This window comes from Rhamphochromis longiceps, linkage group LG14 (genome assembly GCF_057381845.1).
Source record: "Rhamphochromis longiceps isolate RC_006_pf linkage group LG14, R_longiceps_female_GT1.1, whole genome shotgun sequence".
Taxonomy (NCBI): domain Eukaryota; kingdom Metazoa; phylum Chordata; class Actinopteri; order Cichliformes; family Cichlidae; genus Rhamphochromis; species Rhamphochromis longiceps.
Window position 1 is genome coordinate 1,403,196 of NC_140570.1, and position 20,552 is coordinate 1,423,747.

At 43.1% G+C, this 20,552-nt stretch overlaps 1 protein-coding gene and 1 long non-coding RNA gene across 4 annotated transcripts in view; one reads left to right on the top strand and one right to left on the bottom strand.

The window, feature by feature from the left end:
• The window catches only part of LOC146653362 (uncharacterized), a 282,044-nt gene that overhangs the window by 195,745 nt on the left and 65,747 nt on the right, over positions 1-20,552 (top strand). The window lies entirely within an intron of this gene.
• zbtb44 (zinc finger and BTB domain containing 44) lies at positions 919-18,744 on the bottom strand. 2 transcript variants are annotated; one of them, XM_085380060.1, is made up of 7 exons: positions 18,671-18,744; positions 18,438-18,576; positions 11,204-12,303; positions 10,608-10,692; positions 9,976-10,127; positions 9,289-9,589; positions 919-4,923 (listed from the first exon to the last, which is right to left on the bottom strand). In XM_085380060.1, exons 3-7 carry the CDS (start codon positions 12,267-12,269, stop codon positions 4,512-4,514), a joined length of 2,016 nt encoding a protein of 671 aa, XP_085236186.1. In that variant the 5' UTR covers positions 12,270-12,303; positions 18,438-18,576; positions 18,671-18,744; the 3' UTR covers positions 919-4,511. The 2 variants fall into 2 exon arrangements, with proteins under 2 accessions (XP_085236186.1, XP_085236185.1); XM_085380059.1 differs by having other exon boundaries at positions 18,438-18,739.

Genomic DNA, 20,552 nt, shown 5'->3' on the forward strand with positions numbered 1-20,552 from the left:
GCACCACAAACAGGGTCTGAGCTTATCGAGGTAACTTCATACCACCGGCAGTGTTACCCTGAGCAGGAGGCAGAGCAGCACCTGCTATTTACAAGGTTAGTGGTTTGACCCCTATTAGAGCGAAGTGCTCTGCTGGGGGCTTCCCATGATGCACTGATGCACACACTGTTTCTTCTTCACTTCTCCACCTCTTTTCACTCAATAAGTGTTTATACACCACTCTGCATTTAATCATTAGTTATCATTAACCTCTGGCTCTCTTCCTCCCCTCCGCCCATCGAGTAGCAGCAGGTGTGCTCCTCCCTGAGCCTGAGTCTGCTGGAGGTTTCTTCCTTCCCGCTTCTTCATCTGACTGTTGGGATTTTCTCTGTATTATTGCAGCGGCTTATAATGTAAAGAACATTGAAGTGACTGCTGTTGTGATTTGGCGCAAAATAAAACTGAGTTGAACCGAATTGTCAAATCTGTAGTTAGACTAAGCCTCTGTCTCAGTTCAGGCTTTATCGGTTCTTCACTATGAGACTGTTAAGCACAGCCGCAGCTAAGAGAACAAATGCTAAAACTGTCATATAAAAAAGATGAAATGAATGGAAGAAACATTGTAATCAGTCAGATTGTCTTGATTTACAAGCACCGTGTTTTTGCTGGTGTGTTTTCTTTGGGAGCTTTTAAGTGGCTTCAACTTTAAAAACATGAAGTGGTTTCGTTGTCTGTAGAAGCTGTCGCTATATTTTCCTAATACTGTCTTATCTGTACTTGTCTGTATCTGTGACTGCTTGATAACACAAAAATGTCCGTATATGTTCGACTTGTCTTGACGGGGTCCAGGTTAAGTGGACAGAGCCTGACAACGGCAGGGCCAACAACCCTGGCGTGTTACTCCACACACTCCGAAATAAATCCTCAAAGTTCAGTGACAATCTTTCTGACTTTGATTTTTTTTATTTACATTTTAAACTTTTACAAAACAACTATTTTTAAGAACAACAGGACTGCAAAGCCAGAACACTAGCAAAGATTGAGAACAACCATAAACTCTTAAATACAGAGTGGTCTCGTCAGTTTTTAACAGCCAACTGTGGAATATGATCCAGTTAAAACACTCAACACCACCACAAACGTCAGTTCCCCGGATACAGTGTGTGCAGGTTGCATTACTATCTGGGATGTTTTTGTACAGGTTCTCCAAACTACAGTTTAAATACAATATCAAAGACACAAAGTACAACAATCTGTCTCAAAGCAGGTTGTAATCAGGCTGCCTACAGTATAAAGAATATGCAACATAGTATGAGTGTATATACTGGATATTTATATATATACACACACATTGCAGACAGTCACAAAGTGAAGACTACCAAGGCCCCGCCCACTCCCAGGCTAAGCTGTTCTATTCACATTTAACAAGAATATCCAAAGATGCCATGAAACAGCAACCAGAATAGAAAAATCACCAAAAATATATATATATGCCATTATGAAGAGCTACCAGTTCGGGGGGTACTTTTTGTTTTTTATTATTTTCATACTTTTAAATAAATGGTATGGACTGGAAAACATATACAACATCAAGTGTACTCGTATAATCAAGATATCTTTTGAAACATTGCACATAAAAAAGGGATAACGTACAGAAAAGAAGAAGAGGGCATGCTGAACAACAGATCGGATGAAGAGTCGGCTACAAAATAAGGCCTTGACAGAACATACCACCAACTCAGCACATGCTCTCTTTCACGTCACGGAACGACACGAACATGCAGCCTTCCCAAACAAACACAGAGGAGCTGGACACAGCCAGTCGTTTCATGTCAAAGCTTACAGATGTTCACAGATCAAACGGGCTCGCTTTCATTCAGTCACATTAGATTGAAACAAAATGATACATTCTTATTTTCTTTTTCATATATTTATATTTTATATATATATGTATATTTTTAAAAACGAAAACCTTTAAAACGACACCGGTCCATTTATTGCACACCATTGGTTCACAAAAATATTTTGGGCACTTTGCGTTTCGACAAACAGCAGCATTTCATTATAAAAAAGGTGATCTGAATACACACACCAACACAACAGATGAAAAGCGTGACACACACGTGGAGAATAGAAAACTCTGTCTTTTTTTTTCAATTCTGAAATTGTGCAACTAGAGTTAATAGGTCCACTTACTAAGGCTAGCCTCTTCAACGCACAACATCATACAGTGTTGTAAAGGGCAGAACAGCAGGACCCCTCAGCTAAATAACATGGACCGCTTGAATGATTATCTCTTTCTTTTAATATGTGCAAGTACTGATTGCCACGGCAAATCCCCAATAAGAGAGAGAACATTTGGTCCTAGAGGAAAAAGCTCGGTTTGCACCCAGAGAAAAAGGGCAAATGGCACGACATTTAAAAAAGGGCTGAACGGATGGCACGGGGCGACACCGCTGCTTCTTAAGACGGCTCTGATTGGATTCTCAGCAGTATTCATCCTCACGTTTACAATCGAGTTCGTGCACCCTGCTGGAGTGAGCTGTTTGTACGACTTTTGGGGGCGCGTGTGAACGTAAGCACAGAACCCAGCTGCCGTCAGTAGCATTCGACTCAAAGTTCAGGCGCAACAGAATCACAAGCCCGTTGTCACAATGCGGGTAACAGAAAGTCTGACCCGAAAATCCACATTTAAAATAATCAGTAACACGAAGAACAGCCTGCGTGGGTAACATTTCCAAAGGTTCAACTCACGGTTAGCAGACGGGTTACTTCAAAACAACATTATCACATTAACACTCGACAGCCTCGTGATCACACTGGGTCACTCCTGCTTCCTGGGCTACAGTAACTGTACACTCACTGAGCAGTTTAACAGTTAATGTAAAAATACTCCTCGTTACTGTGACGTCACATATTAGTTTTAGAGTTCAGAGTCTCGACGTTAGCCAGCACAACGTTACTGATGAAAGGGTGGAGAGCTAATCATCAACAGGAGCAAAGTTTGATGTTTCTGATAAAACTCTGAAACACGAGCTTCTTTGTGGCTCTGGCACACAGCCTGTCATGTTGGTCACATACAAATGAATTGAATGCACCAAGGTCAACACCCATATATGTGAGTTGCTGCGTATTAACAAGCTTCCACAGTCGGCCCCCAGTGGCCGTTAGAGGAACTGCAGTTTTTAGCATTGCCACCTGCAGGTCACCGCTCGGTGTAATTCACTGCCACGTGTATCCATAAGCTGTTGTTACAAAGCTTATACAGTGGTCGTTGTTACAGGGGATGTAGCGGATGTGTGCCACTGTTTACGTGTTCCCAGTAAACTGCTCAGTGAGTGTTAATGGTAGTCAGGGAATCGTCCCCTTTGTAACAACTAGAAAGAAAAAAACTAAATCCTGGTTGAGCTCAGAGTCCCACAGAGCTGCAAAGAAAATCACGCTGTCAGTGTAACATCGCTCCAATAGTCAGGATGCAGTGTCCAACGCACCTGCTGAGCCACGTGAACATCTATCCAATGAACTGCCTTTGGAAAGAAGGCTGGGATGCTACATTGCCATATCACATTTGGGAATATATAATACTGCAGTCGTTGACGACAAAGTAACAATGTGATTTTTTCAGTCTCGATTTGTATCCATTTCGTTGGATTACAAAATAAAAGTCGCTCTAGTGCCGATCCAATCTTGAGATATTTGACGTCACGAAGTCTAAACAGGAAAATCGTATACTGCACAGATGTGTTCGGGAATACTTTGTCAAGTAATTTCAAAAAATGAAATGTGTTCATACTGATCAAAGAAATGCACATACACACACCTGACATATCATTTCACAACAACCAACATTCACAGCATTCAAATAGTAAAACTACAGTACAAGCTATTGCAATATAGATAATATTGACATTTAACAGTTTGCCTATAGCAACGGCACTAAAGGAATAACACAGTCTCTGCCAATACAAACTAGCATCAGCACTACAAATGAATACAAACATTTTTTCCAAAGACTTGATTTGTCACTGTTGGCAAAGCAAAGAGCTTTTCTTTCTCTACACGGTACTTTGTTAAAATGGGAACTCTCAGGCACTTTCCAAAAGTAGAGCAAGGCTTCGATTTAACAGACCTCGAATTGGCTAAGACAGAAATGACTTTAGCTTGTGCTGCATTCACGTCATATGGGAAAAACAACCTTCCTCCTTTAAGTGACTCGTAAAAAAAACTTGGATTTCGAGCGAGATCTTCTGACCCACTGAAATCTCACATCAACAGTGAAGGTTTATGAAATATTATATTTGAAACAAAAACAACCCCACAACAACAACAACAGCTGACATTGAGTTGCTGGGTTTGGTGAGGTGTTCAGCATCTGCGTAGAGAAACGCCAGTCAGTCGAAGTATCAGAAAACTTCAATCGCAGCGTCCTGACAGTTTCACACGATGAGGCGGCAACATCCAGTCGTCCCAACCGATATTCCCATATGACATGACTGCAAAATAAGACATAATGGGCAAGTAGAAGACTCGAATCACTTTATGGTAATGGAAGCCACCTCCTTGGCCCGAGCATGTTGCTGCTGCTGCTGCTCTTCTTCAAACACCTCTAGGGAACTGCCACCAACGCTGTTGTCCATCTTGGTCTCCTCTGTCATGGGCGCCGTGTCATCGGCGTCCATCTTCGGGGAGGCTGGGGCTTCCAGGGGATCCAGGGGCTCAGGTGACAGGAAGCCAGAGGAACTCTCACAATTCTGGGTGGAGGAGGAGACCTGGGAGATGACGGGCATCTGCACTGAGGAGGAGGACGAGGCGGGGGTGGTGGTGGAAGCGGAGGTGCTGCCCGGGTAGACCGGATGATGCTGGGTCTCCTCCAGCTCGTACTGGACTCCCAGCGCCTCCTCCTCCTCCTGTACCTGGCTCAGGTAGTCGGGCACGAGGAAATCACTGCGTGGACCAAGAGAACACGTTAAGTTCCCCGTCACCCGACAATAACTGCACATGTGATTTTCACAAAAACACACTGTAAAATACTTGTATATACATATACTGTAATACACAGAACATATGTCCACGTGTCTCCCCATGGAGATGAGCTCTCTGTCACTGTGACCACCAGTAGACCAAAAATGTACCGATGACACTGCGGCTACTTTCGGGATGAGGTCTGGGTATTTATAGACTTTATCCCGATGGTAACACCGAGCCAACGGAGGAGACTATCGAGGGGCAGTGGGTCTGCAGCCAACAGAGCTGAAAAACCTGAAACTAATCTCCAACAAGTTCTATTAATATTTAAGTTAAAGATTTATCCCACTGTGCTGCCGTTAGTCCTCTATGTGGAACAAGACCACTCTCCCTCTTCTGATTGGTGGCTGCTCGGAAACAGACGATTTGAAGAGAGAGCCGTGTGCCTGAGACGACCACGTTAGGGTTAGGGATTGTCTGTGCAACAGCACAAACAGCTCGGTTTAAAACCTGTCCGTGATGGTCCGAAGCCTGAGCTTTGGAGTACTGTGCAGAAGTCTTGAGCCACCCTCAGGCTGACTTTTTTCTGTGCCGCTTCTTTTGGTTATTATTGAGCTGAATCATTCCAGCGTTAAAAGGCCCAAACTCAACAGATGAATCAGTGCTAACACCCAGGGACCAGTTTAGGCACTTATAGATAGGCTGCTAGAGCCTATCAGTGAAACATGTTTGAGTCAGTGGTGTTGAGGAGTTTGCCATAATTGATGGAACCATAAATGCAGAAAAGCACCATCAGATTTTATCCACCATGTGGAAAGCCTCTGCTCGGCAGCAGCGTCGTTCTTCAGCGTGACAAAGATCCTGCCAATGCAGTAAAAGCTTAGACAAACCACACCGAGGACCAGTGGGAGCCCAGAGCTCCGTGAAGCAGTGTGGGATCATCTTCAGAGAGCAGGGAACGAAATGCAGTCAAAATAAGAGCTTTGGGATGTCCTTCCAGAAGAATGGAGAAATGTTCCTGAAGCTCAGCAAGTCACTGTAACAATCTCCTATTTTCCTAGCAGAAAAGATATATAAAGAAATCTGCTCAAGACTTTTGCACAGTACATCAAACTCCTTTGAAACTTTGTCCACCTTCAGCATCCAGATAACCAGGAAACTCATAATCGGGCCGCTAAAAGCTAAAAGCTACTCCACATGTTCCATCATCAGGGTCACACGTGTAAGGTCTGTTGCTTGTATTTCTTTCACATGGTAGCAGATTGAAAACGTCTTCAGGGGTAACTTTCAGTATTTTACAACTGAAAGAAAAACATCGTAAACTGTTGCAGCTCCTGAGCGTTTGGAAACAGACGGCGTCATCGCCCTCTCTTTAGGTAAACGTTGGCGTGATTGGCTCTCCCTCATAAACACTGGGTTTAAACAGCGACGGCGTGCCTGAGACGACCATATTTACTGACATCATACTGAGCCAAAAGTGGAAAAACTGTCAGAAACTAAATGTTTAGAGCAACCCAAAGCCTGAGGCTTCAGCTTAATTGCACAATCACTGTACAGTAAATATAACGCAGACAGTAAAACAGGGATAACAGGCCTTCTATGACAGCACGCTCTATCGTAAATAAGGAAACATGTTTTTCTGTAGTTACAGCATAGTTTAAATTTGTTAATAAATTCATCATCTTTGTGATGCACCTTCATCTGACTCAGTCATTGGTGTAATAACAGCACTGATTCAGTGTGTGGGATTGGTGGACTCATCCTTTACATGAACGTTTGGTACAGGCAAACATACGAGATACAGAAACTGGTGCTGCCTGAGCCAAAGTGACACCGAGCTTTCATCACATGGTTTCCATGGATGTTCTTTCAAACGTGTCAGTGCCGTCGATCTTGCAGCTGCACATGTGCAGACTGTCAAACTACGGCTGCCGCAAATTATTATTTTGATAGTCGACTAATCAGATCGTGCATCCATTGGATGTTAAAATTACAGCTGACTGCACCAGCAGCATCTGCTCTATCATTAGCTTACAGCTGGAAGTGTTTAAGGTGCTCACTAAAAATAAAAACAGATGATAGTTTATTAACTTTTAATGAAGTTTGCAGATTGTTTCGGTGAAGTTTAATAAACTCCTTGCTATCTAAAATATATCAGGACACTGGAGTAAAGTCTCGACCGTCTCACACTGTTGTCAGTTTGATGTTTATTCAGCTGTGTGAAAACTTTAATCTCAGCCAAACCGATTTACTCAGGAACAAATAAAACACTGAAAAAGCCAAACAGTAACATTTTTAAGTTATCTTAAATTTGCCGTTCTCGCCGGCTCGAGTGACCCTCGACCTCTCGGCTAGCTTTCGAGCTGGTGGGTAACAGACGTCTCCGAAAACGTTGGAGCACTTTTGCAAATATGCGATGTCTCGATAAATCGAGCAGATATTTGAGGTTTACACAGCTACACTCTCGCCTGAAAATATGTTGAAAGTTTATTTTGTGACCCAGAAAGATTAATAAGAGTAATATTAAAGCTAACTAGCTGATGATGAAAACAAATAACCTCCTAGATTTGGTTAAAGAAGCAGAGATGACAAAGGCACCACACACAGTACCTGCTACAGTACGCTATAGTTTCTCAGGCGTGCTTATTACTACGAGTTATAATTTGGACAGTTACTCTGTGTGTTAAGGAAACTCAGTAAGTTCTTGTTTGTACTCTCGATACTTCACTTCATCCTCTTACTTCTGGAAATCTTTCAGTCAGAGCTGAAACAAATTTGAGGTATTTGTAATTTCCTCTCAGTGGTGAATGTTAAAGAAACAGTTTGACATTTTGGGAAATGTCTCCACTCACTTTCTTTACTGACACTTAAATGAAAAGCTTGAGACCATTCGTGTGCAGTAAATGCAACGCTACAGCCAGGAACTGTTTGCTTAGTGTGGCATAAGCTGGGCCAGTCGAACGGTAACTAAACTACCAGCAGCGTTTTCCAAAGTGAGCTGGTGATGAACTCCAACCGGAGCCTGCAGCAGCTGGGGGACTGGTTCCTCTGCTGCTACACCCAGCTCACAAGGCTACTATTATTAGCATCCCACCTAGGGCTGCCACGATTAGTCGACTAGTCACAATTATGTCGACTATCAAAATCGTTGATTTAAGAGTGTAATAACGGACTGAAACAGAAGATGGCAGCACTGCATCTACAAGGACGCCAGCTGCCGTTAAACACCAAAGAAGAAGAAGAAGCTGTGTCTGGTATCGTAGCTGTGTCCAAATTCAGAGGACACATCCTCCTGCGGCTGCATTTGTAAGCCAATGATGCCACAGCGACGCGACAAAGGATGTCCAAATTCAAAGACTCCTCCAAATGCGGCCGACAAATGGCAGAATTCACAGCGCAGCTCAGCCAGTTCCAGTTTCCAACAATGGCGGCAGCTACTTAGTTTTAATATTACTCTTATTATGAATGTTGTTGTTTGGCTTTTTCAGTGTTTTATTTGTTCCTGAGTAAATCGGTTTGGCTGAGATTAAAGTTTTTACACAGCTGAATAAACATCAGCAGACAGCTGATCATCAGAAGTGTGAGATGCTCAGAGTTTACTCCGGTGTCCTGTTATATTTTAGATAGCAAGGAGTTTATTAAACTTCACTGAAACAATCTGCAAATTTCATTAAAAGTTAATAAACTATCATCTGTTTTTATTTTTAGTGAGCACCTTAAACACTTCCAGCTGTAAGCTAATGATAGAGCAGATGCTGCTGGTGCAGTCAGCTGGACGTTTTACGTCCAATGGATCTGATTAGTTGAGTATCAGAATAATAATTTGTGGCAGCCCCATCTACAAGCATATGCATGTAATTGAATGACTGTTGTTTATTCAAAGAGAAACTTGAAATGATATTCTCTGTTTTATTTCATGGGACCAGTTACGGGGCACGACTCCCAGTTTTCCCATGTTTTGAATCATGTGGAAAAGGGTTTCCACACCTGCCACAGCACACAGTGCTCACAGCAGTGACCGAAACAAACAGAGGCCAAAGTGCTGTGGACAAGGCCTCATTATCAGTATTCACATTTACACCACAGTTATCAGAGCGGTCATGACGTTTTCATTCAACTCATCAGATAATCCTTATTCCCAAAATATAAAACAATTGTGTCAAAGCAGTTAAAGTTCCCCAGTAAATACAGACACCCTTGATCTAAGCATTCAAATCATCTGAAAAACAGTTGTACAAAGCCAAAGTCACGACAACGAGCCTTCTGTTAGAATCTAAACTCAACTTTTTTCTCATCCAGGTGAGATCTGAGTAAAGATGGGGGCGGCGCCCCCGGACTCCTCACCTGCTCTGGAAGTAGTTTGCTAGTTCGGATGCCTCATGGTTCAGACTCCTCAGGTGTACAATTAAATTGCCAGAGTTGGTGAACATGGCGCCGCACGTTTTGCACTCATAAATCCGCGGCTTGCGGATTATGTGTCGGGAGACCCTCATGTGGTGCTTATATTCACCGAAGGACGTGAATGTGGCGCTACAAATCTGGCACCGGAAACAGCGTTTACCTTCGTGCTTCAGCCGATGCATCTTTAGGGAGTAGGCCCGTGTGAACTTTTTCCCACAGCGGTCACACTGGAAAGGTTTAATGCCTGGAAAAAGAGACAAAACCACGCTTGCTGATCTGTACATTAGCATTACACAAGTGTTTGTGTCCACGCGTGTGAGATCACAAAAAGCCTTTGCTAAGGTTTTTTAGATCAGAGTCTCCTTGAAAGTCTCCTTTGTTTCCTGAGGCATTTACAAGAGCAGCAACTTGTATCGTTTAACCTTTTTATTAAAATCTTCATTAGCAACTTCACAACCGAGAAATGTATTAACCCAGTTGTTCTTCTTGTCTCCAAGTAAAAAGACAACGTCTCAAAAAATGTCTCAGAAAACAAAGGCTGCAACATTTTTGTTTACTTCAGAGGGGCGTGGTGCTGCGCAGTCATATATGAAGAATCTTGTGATGCACCTGCTTTCATATCTCACCTACCGGAGTGTATGAGCATGTGCTGTTTCAGGTTTTGAATGCGTGTGAACCGGACTCCGCAGGTCGGACACTGAAAGGGCCGGTCAGGGCCGTTGGTGCCAGGCCGTGTTGAAGGACTGATGTAGAGATGGTACGGATACTGAATACCTTCCAACCTGAAACACAAACAGAGGACTAGTCATTGATGCAGTCCAGTCCCAGTCTACAGTATAGAGCTCTAATCTGTCATCAAAATGCCCTTCTTCTATTTTAACAGTGTTGACAGCGGATCAGGGTAACAACTCGACATGCACGACGTAGCATAAGTGTGAGCATGAACAAGCATGTGCGTGCACCTACAAGTACCGTTGTTGCATCTGCTGGTTATAATATAAGGAGTTAACAGAAAGCACGACCCTAACCAAGTATATATGTGTTTATATGTGTCGTGTGATTAGTGACGACAGCGATGTGCGCCACACTGAGGAGCGTGCTAACACGCATCACACAACGACCATTCTTTAGATTACCGTGCAAACACGACGTCTTTATTATCTAACCAGGTGTGGCCCAGACGTTCAGTCGCGAGAGCCGCGTCTATATGTTCTTTCCTACTTTATGATTGGTTCACAGCGAGTTTCAACAAATCACGATACCTCTCATCATCTTCCGCATGTCCTCCAGCGTTAGAGGTGCTCTGCATTGACGGTAAGCCCTCTGACACGCCCTCATCCATCGAGCCTGGGAAGACGGAGGGAAGAAAATGACTCACGGTAGCTGTCGACTGAAAATAAAGCCTAAAGCATGACATCTTGGACACGGTTAGACTAATACACTCTTTGAAGGCTAATCCCCTGCTTCGGGATTGATGCTGCTGGATAACAAAGCACTGTGCCACTAAACAGTTTAGGAAAAAATGACGAATGTTTCCATTTCCTCTTTTTATTTATGGAAAGGCAGAAAAGCCTTTCAAGCTGAATTTGGACCAGTGGACAATAAAACTTTCCACTGAGACAATACAAATAAAAATCCAGTGGGTGGGGAGGCAGCTCTGGGAGCAGGGCGAGGCAGGTTTGACTGCACACTTTGCAAAGCAGCGCCGTCTTAAGTGGGTCAGGACACAGCCCTGTTACACCAGTGAGAAACACAATATGCACATCGAAGTTTTATCTAAGCCGAACGTTTTAACCAAATATAATCGGCGCACATATGATACAACAATGCACCGTGAAGGTAGGACGAAGACGGTCACCTATGGAGGAGGACTGTGGACTGATGAGGAGCTCCTCTTGGACCTGTTCGCTCCCCGGCACCGTCTGCTGGTCACTCAGCGAGCTCTGAGAGGCACTGACTGGCTGTGACGATGCTTCCTGGACCTCTTCGTCACTGAGACGCTCCACCTTCACCCTTACATCTTCCTCCTCCGCTGCGACAGGTGAAGACACCGTCTTTGAGCTCTCGCACGTTAGGAAGTCGCTGAGCCGACGGCCAACCACTACCTCCGAGGTCCCCGGGGTTCCCTGCTCCAAACAGCGAGGGCTCTCCGGCAGCTTCGATTTGTCCGAGTGAAACCTCCGGTCGATACCGAAAGGGAAAGTCCAGGGGAAGGCCAGGGAGGACTCCACGGGCTGGGCTGCGCTGTCTGAGAACGAGGGCGATGGGTTGGGGATCTGAGGGGAGGTGGTGACCATCTGTGTAGTGCATTTGAGCGGACTCTCGGGGGAAGCCATCGACACAAAGCTTTTGCGTTTCCTTCGCGATTCGCGGCAGATGGGAACATTTCTTTCCATCACGCTGCAATCGGAAGACACCGGCGACACGCTGCCATCCAGCGGTGTCAGGGCACAGTTTGACGAGGCGCTCTCCGGTGCCGATTCGTGAGGTTTATCCGCTCCCATGTTGTTGTTGTTATTGTTGTTACCCGGAGTCCACAGAATACTTGACTTCATGAACTCCGAACACGTACTAGCCACAGCAAACATCTGCATGTAACTGGCAGCTGCCAGGACGTCGATGATATTCTCCGTGCTGATGGAAAGAGTCGACGTGTAGGCGTACTCCAGCAGGGGAGCGAAACCGCTAACCGTCACGTGGTGAAGGTCCAACACAAACTTGTCCTCCTCCTCTGGCCGGCCCACCAGTTTGGAGCGGAAGAATTCACTGCAGCAGGCCAGAACCACTTTGTGGGCCAGGAAGAGCTTGTCTTGGACTCGGATGGTGACATCGCATAAATGACCCTCGTTGCGCAAAGCGTTGAGCTTCTCGAGCATCTCCTGGCTGTGCGAGGTCGAGCTGTGGGTGAAGGTTTTCACCCCCATGTTGGAATTCCTCTTTATCCCAAGGATGCGTGTCCTGCAGAGACAAAAAGCCATAAATAAATGCCTCCGTTTGGAAAAGAGTAGTGTTACCGCGCCAGTCCTTTCTGCCGGTAAAAGAAACAGATCGCTGTGAATGAACATATACTTTGGATATTCTCCAAGATCCTTTTTAAACCTTAACCAAACAATGTAAAAATGATATACCGTATAGCTGCTGGTCAGGTGCACGACTAATTACACATGTCTGTGGATTTTAGACTTTTGACAGATAAAACAAGGAATCTGGTTAAAGGGCTGCTACTTCAGGAGCTCTGAGTCTACAGGTACCAGTTTCTCACATATTCACACACTCCAGGCAACGCATGAGGAGAAACTCTGGTTCTGTATCAGCACGAGGACACTGACAAGCAGACTGGGAGGGTCAGGGATCAAACCACCGGCCTCCTGAGCCACAGAGAAACTAGAAAAACACTCATGAAAAGATTTTCCTTTCTTGTATTCACTTTATGACACAAAGCTGTTGTTTATTATAAATCAGTTATAACTCAATCACACCACATTCCCTCACAGCAGCTCAAATTAAATCACTGTTCAGTTCAGCTCAGGCCAAGACGGCTAAAACTGATCAGAAACAGCGAGAGTCAGGGCTTATCTCGCCTTCGTGTTCACTGCCCTCCTCCCCAACTTTCTGACACGTATCTGGTTTTCACTTCACTTAAATCAGCAATCAACAGAAAAACACTGTAAACAGACACATTTTAGGAGCTGAGGAAGTGCATGACCTCAATGAAATGAATGAGGTTAGATTACAGCACCAACCAAAATATCACCATCCTCATGTAGTTGCTGTTATACTATAAACTATACTTTTGATTGTTGCAGCAGTATGTCATTACTCATGGCTATGATGACTACTGAATAGTTGTTTTATATGTAGTCATCAGGCTGTCTCTGCTGCTGTTACACTTCCAAAGGACTAGGCTGGGTTTTAATAATCGACAGTAACAGTAAATGAGAGCAGGAGCACAGACTCTGCACAGAGACGTAAACACAAAGCTCGGACCCGCCGACACATCAGAATCAGTGAGATGTGACTTTCTCACCGACGGCACGGACACGGTCGGGGCTGAAAGCCGACAGCTCGCTGACTCTGATGTGTCGGCGGGTCGAGCTTTGTGTTCACGCCCTTTTTTCACTGATTCTAAAGCTGTTAGTTTGATGTCTCTCCAAACAATATTGACCGAACCAGCAGCCAAAGAAGATCCAAACTACGCTTCACATAAACATCGTCATGGATTCACTCTGACTTTTACTGTTTTGCTTCCACCAGGATAAAATCTCACTTCATGCACAGCTCTCTCTCTCTCTCGAACAGTTTCCCGTCTAAAAATCTGTTTTCTTCATTATTCGCTTGCTTGTTACGCACAAGTCTGCCGTTGTTTACAGGCTGTCAGCCGCTGTTTTTTTTCTTTTACTTACTTCCGAAAAGAAAACCTAATTTCTGCCGTTCAATACTGAACAAATTTATACTTTTTAAAATGATGCAAAATGCAAAACGCTGTGTCTGTAATAAAACTGCTGTAACTTCAGAGGTGATGTTCATATGTTGATTAATGGTTTTCTTTCGTTTTTGATCTACTGCAGAATATTTTTATAAAATCCCAGAACAGGAAAATCACCTTCATGTGTTTCTGTTTTATCTTCAGCTACTTTGACACAAAGGCTTCGCTGTGATGCTCACACCTTTGATAAAGTCTGGAAAGTGTCAGCTTCCTTCTTATAGATACAAAAATATGTAAATGTACAGATCTGAATTATAATATTTCTGACTGTGTGAGGCAAAATTTCCCAGATTCAAATCGAATTGAATCGATTCTAGAAATCAGTGGCGATACCCAGCCCTACAGAGGACCAGTAGAAGATGACACATTAGTGTGTCACACCACATCACTATGTCTTAAAATGACAGTGTGTGTGACGACCAAAGAAGAACGATGCAGAATGAATAATGTGACAACTTCAAAAAGTAATCGCACTTCAATTTGAACACCAAGAAGCAACAGGACATTGAAGACATTTTAAGAGCCTGTTTTGTCTTTATTTTAGTTTGAGACTTTTCTACTGACCCAAACTTTACATGATTATTCTTTAAATCATTGTCAATGTGTCAAATCCAGGCCGAGCTGTCAAAGACTCGGGTGTGGAATCACTGACTTACTCAACAATCAGAAGTACAGAAACAAAACGAGGGGTCAAATATTACCCTGCAAGACATGACGTCGAGAGCAGAGACAGAGGGGGACAGGCAAGTGCTCGATGTTCAGAGGACAGTGGATAAAGGTAGAGAGGAATACAACGAGGTGCTTTCTGAGGGGAAGGTGAACGGGGGCTGAAAGCAGGCAGGGGTAGGAACGCAGAGGACCAAATGCCAAGTTATGTAACAACAATCAAAGCAGATGCGCGGCGATGCGAGCCAGACCCATGTGGAGGCCAGCGCACTGCAGGACGCTCGAGCAGCTGTCTGCGAGACGTGGATTCTCTGAGGCATGAGATTTTCCATCAAACAAAAGCTCGAGTGAAGGGGCTCTCACAGGGAGAGCGCACTCTCCTTCACACGGCCTCACCAAAGGAAAATACTCTTGGGCCATGTTGGCCCAGTAAAGGCAAAGTGAATTATAGATTTGGGCTGCGGTGGTGCAACAGGAGTCTGAACCAGCAAACAGAGCATATTAGAAAACGAGCTTTAATTCCACCACGAGGTTAGACTCCTGTCCGAAGAAGAGATTTCTGTTAACCTGTTCAAATCAATGTTCTTTAACATGAAGCTGAGATGGCAAACAGACATTTCACAAGAAAAAAGGCTGATTCGAGGGAATCATGGAGCTCCGGAGTGCAAGGACCTCTACTTCTTCTTTATATATTTATATTTGCATTGCTGTGCATTTACCTATGAAGTCAGACGACACAAATCCTTTTCAAGAGTGAATTCAAAATACCAGACAATATTTTTTTCATTCAGACGCAGAAACATAAAACGTTTGTTACGCACTCTTATTTATTTACAGTCTGCGTGACTCTGCTTGAATCCGCTGGTTGTTCTCTTTGCAGCATTCACAGTACGTATTTTCAACAGCGACGCTGCACAATCCTCTTTGGTGGGCAAACTAGGCAATTTGGACACCCACAACATGGTTGAAGGGTGTCTCTACATTTTAAATTCTTCATTCAACTGTTGTTGTAAATGCAAATAATTGGCAAATAATGTCAGCAATAAATTGGTCAGGTTTCACAACAGGCATGTCTTAAATCTGTGCAATGTTGCTAAAATGAGAAATATCCTGTTTCAGATTTTCAGGTTCTTCTAAAAACTCCCTGAAAGTCTTGACTTGATCCAAAATGCTGCAGCCAGGTTGGTTCAATCCAGAATTCAGGGTAAAATCCTTCTTCTCTCAAATTTATGAACAATCAGGCCCCGTCCTGTCTTAAAAGCCTCTCTGGTTTCTCAATAGAGCACTACGCTCTCAGTTGTTTCTAAAAGTAGAACGTGAGGCAGAGCCCGTGGATTCACAGGACAGGCCTGTGACTGTAAGTCATTAGCCAATGATCAAGTGGAAAACACCACAGCTGACCAACGTTTATAAAACAGGCTTCATTTTTTATTTAGTGTGATGTCACTCATAATGGGTGACGAACATAAGAAAGCCTTTTCACCCCGACACACTTCTGTAAGACTGGGACTCTCTTAACAATCACACCTGTTGCCACCTGGTGGCCTTCAGATTGCAGGATGGTGGAAGCTATGTCCATCTTTCTTACCGTCTAGATAAAAAACAAGAGAGAAGATGTATTTGAAGAAAAGAAATAATTGCATCGACTATTCAACTTTCCACGCCCAAGTTATTCCAAAACGTGTGCAGAAAAATCAATAACAAATGTTATTCCTCCACATATGCAGCATCTGCCCGGTGTGCTAACTCATGATATTACCCGCCTCGTCAAACTTTCCTCTGACAGAGACACTGAAAGAATTTTGAAGTGAAATTCATGGGAGAATCCTGTAACGTCCAGAGGAACAAAGCCTTTTAAAGTGCACGGGCACTTGGTAAACTTCTGGCTGCTCGCTTATTCACAAGAGATTTTTTTTCTTAACACCAGGAGCTCTTCCTCACTTTGTGTCCTCCTGTGATCAGACCAAGGCCCTTTCACTCATTAGAGGACTATTTAAATCACTATGGAGTAGGGCTGCACGATTTTGCATAAAATGAGAATCACGATTTTTTGGCTTAGAATTGAGATCACGATTCTCTCACGATTCTCTTTTCCAGTATAAATATTTATTGCACTTAGTAACTCCACATCAACTTCGTAACAGTTGAGACTGAACATAAAAACAATAAATAAACATAAAAACAACAAATGTCTCACATTTTGTCGTTGCCGTAAAATGTTGTACTGCTTGAAATTCCGTCTCCACCGTTGCTCGACGCTGCGTGTACAGAGCAGGTAGTGCAACAATAGAAAAATAGTTGCGGGACGGCACTGTGCAGCATTTGTCTAGGGTGTTGATCATTTTCCTAAATCCCTCGTTTTGCACAGTGTTGATGGGAGCCATATCTTTGGTCAGGTGATAAGTGATAGCCTCCGTAAGTTCTTTGTGCCTGCGGGAGTTCGACGTGTATAGGGAAGCGCTTGACCGGGACGGATTTTCTCCTGTCACTTTCTCGTCATCCCTGACGTGCTCTCCGTTGTTTTTTCCTGCTAATTTTAGCATCACACAGCACAGCTTCTGTATCGTGGTATAAGGCTCCGCCCTCGTCATTTGTTGAGCAGGAAGCCTGAGCGCTTGTTTTCATGCAGAGTACATCCCGGATCAAAATGCGGTACAGTCGTCGTCGTCTTTTTTTTCTTTTTTTTTTAATCGTTGTCATTTGGAAATGAGATCGCACATAAGTATGAATCGAGATCGCGATTTTCTAACGATTAATCGTGCAGCCCTACTATGGAGGCACTCTAAAGTTAATTTAGAGAACATTTCAAAATGACTTGTTGAACACTCCACAATAACGTTGATCCTCATGTTAAGTTCAAACATTAGGTTTGACACTCTGAAAGAGATTTTTATTTTTAACACAAATTCTGGAGGAAAAATGCATAAATATACTTCTTTGTAACAGCTACTTAAAAGTGAGCATGATTGTTTCCCACATTAGACTCTGGATTTGTTTTGATGCTGTTTATTAGTTTATTAGCAGGTGAATAATAAGACAAATAAGCTTGCATGCAACTGATTAAATAATGACTATATGACAGACGACAGGGTCGAGGGGGCGTGGCCTTCATCCTGTACTTATACTAATTGCATTGCATGAAGCCAAAGTGAGCAAAGTGCAGGACTATAACAGCAGAAAGCTGAGAATGTGAATAAAACAAACAAACAAAGAACGACTGTGTGTGTGTGTTTCGAGTGTGTGTGCATCTCAGTTTCAAGTGGACAAGATGCTCCGTGAACATGATTGCAACAACAATCACAGTTTAGCAAACACTAGCTAACGGTGTCAAACAGACGCCGAGTTTGCCAGGAGGCGATTTGAATTTTCAAAATAAAAGCCAAACGAACCTGACAAATCATTTGAAGCAAATGGGGCACGTTAATGTGTGACAGTTACTGGTGTCGTTCAACGGGTTTAAAACACAGTTGTTACCTACAACTTGCACGACGTAAAGTGATTATTTCTATTATATGACTATAATAGCCATTTATACTAGTCATCATTTATATTCATGTGTTATTCACAACTATTGCTGGTAGACCTGTGGTGTTTTTTTAAGTTAGCTTTCTGAACTGCACTGCAGTCTGAGATTTTACCAATCTGCATAAATACTAAGACAGAAATATACAAAATAAGAGAACATTTTTAATTGACTTCATTTATTTTGAAGCCGACGTATTCCCATTTCCGTTTTGACCGCAGACTAGCCGCTGCACTTTGACGCAGCTGCTCCACGGGAGCTAACTGGCATTAGCTGCCAAGCTAGCGATAGCTGAGACAACACGGCGCTCTTAGTTGGTTTGTCTGTCGTTTTCAGTGTCGAGAAAGCAACACAACCAGACAGGAATATACACACCACGGTTAGCGTTATCAGGCACAGCGGACGAAGGTAGTTTACCTTCTCGGGTGAGGCCTGTGATAACGGATGGGCCTCGGGTCGCAAACAGCTCAGCTGACAAAGCAGTTGGAGACAGCGGTGTGCCCTGCCGCTCTTCTCCGCTCCCTTCACATTCCTCGCTCTTCCAGCAGTTGTCAGCCTGCCAGCCGCCAAAAGTCGCGCTTTAATTAAGGCTCACATGAATTCACATTACAGCAGGCTGGTGTTAAAAGTTGCCGAGGTGCAGTTTTTACCCCTTTGTGCTCCCCGCTGTCCTTTCTGCGCTGTATTTGTACCCCCACAATGCAACGCGCATCTCCCACTGTACTGTACAGTACTGTCAGAAACAGGAAGTCTCACATTAAGCTGTGTACGCACACCTCGGGGCAGCTTGGGGGTCCCCACTGTTTGTATGCATTTGTGTGAAGTTTATATTTTCTCTATAGAGATGTTCATAGAATCACAGCATGTGCAAATCTGCTGTATTTGTACATTTTCTCGTCTTTATATTATCACATCTATTATTTAAAGTAATTTGATAATCTTTTACTTACAATCTGTGATTTTAACTCTTCTAAATCCTTTTATATTACAACATCCTGTGTTTCTTGATGCCTCTATTTATTGTAACTTTTAAATAAAATGATGGTGTGCAGTTCAGGAGCTCCTGTTAACCATGTAAACCTCTGACTTTCAGTATAACTCGGGGTCATGCCACCTGCAGAAATACTCTTAATGAATCTGCAGTGGTTGGACATTAGTGATGGGCAGGAATATTACAGTGGGTGATTTTATGGAGTCGGAGAAAAGTCTTCTGTATCTGAATAAGACTAGAGATGAAGTAAGAGGACAGCTGCACAACTGGTGAATATCTTGGGACAGGATGTTGATGTGGTGGAAGAGTACATAGACCGACAACAGGCTAAACTCCGAGGAAGCTGAGGTGCTTCGGTCTGTGCAGCACAGTACAGGAGATTTTCTATCAGTCACTTGTGGCTAGTTCAGTATACTTTGCTGGGGGGAAGCTGGTGAAGAGCACTGGATCATCTGAGCTCTGGTGAAGAGGATAATCCTGACCACCTTCTGCAATGCAATATAGCATTTTGGCTGAGGTCCATTTTCCCAGTAATGCCAGAAAAAAAGCAGAAATAATAATAATAATAAATCATTTGAACTGGTGTAAGAAGATAATTAAATGATTAACTAAACAAGATGACGACAACCATCATTATGGATGGACTGTAACATATGAACAGCCCCCAACACTCCTACACAGGAGAAAGATTGAACAGTTATTTTTTGGTCATCATTTGACTGACATTCAAAAGAGTTTCTCGTTATTTCTTTTAAATAGCTTTCATTTCAGACTTTGAATTTCTTCAGCGTGATAAAGCTCTACGGTCTGCTGAAACATTGCATACCAACTGAAAGTCAAACTGAACTGTGGATAACGTGATTATGGTCATGCTGGTATTTTTGAACTATTATGATTTTAACATCAACCAAGCTCAGAATATAGAATAACAGGCGTTAAAACAGGATGTTGTTAAGTGGCTGGGTTCCTCCCTAACCACAGCTACTGAATATATTCTTATATGGCTGTCTTTGAAATATTTGAGCGGAGAAGTTATTCCAGCGTGGGAGGATTTTTACAGAACTTTGGAAAAGGTTTCGGTTTGTAAAACTTGCCTCACCCAACTTTTAAAAGCTACCAGGCACCTAAAAGAATTCCACACATCTGTGGCGAGTTTTAGTGTCGTTCAGCCTAAAAATGAACCCTGGAGTATGGAAGCCCACAAAAAAAAAAAGGATCCATAACTCGAAATTTCAAGTTATTTTCTCGAAATTTAGACCTATTAACTCGACATTTTGAGAAAATAACTCAAATACTTTTCTCAAAATTTTGAGTTAATAACTTGAAATTTCGAGTTATGGATACTTGTTTTTTTGTTTGTTCTTTTAGTGGCGGAAACGGGCTTCCATACTGGAGATCTTACGTGAAATATTTTGTGAAATTTATGAGTCCTTATCGCTAATGTTCACTCGAAATTTCTATGCGTAGTTAATAATGCCACTTTCATATGTTTTTAGTGATGTTTTGTGGAGGGTCACTCACAGTACAAGAGAACAACACAT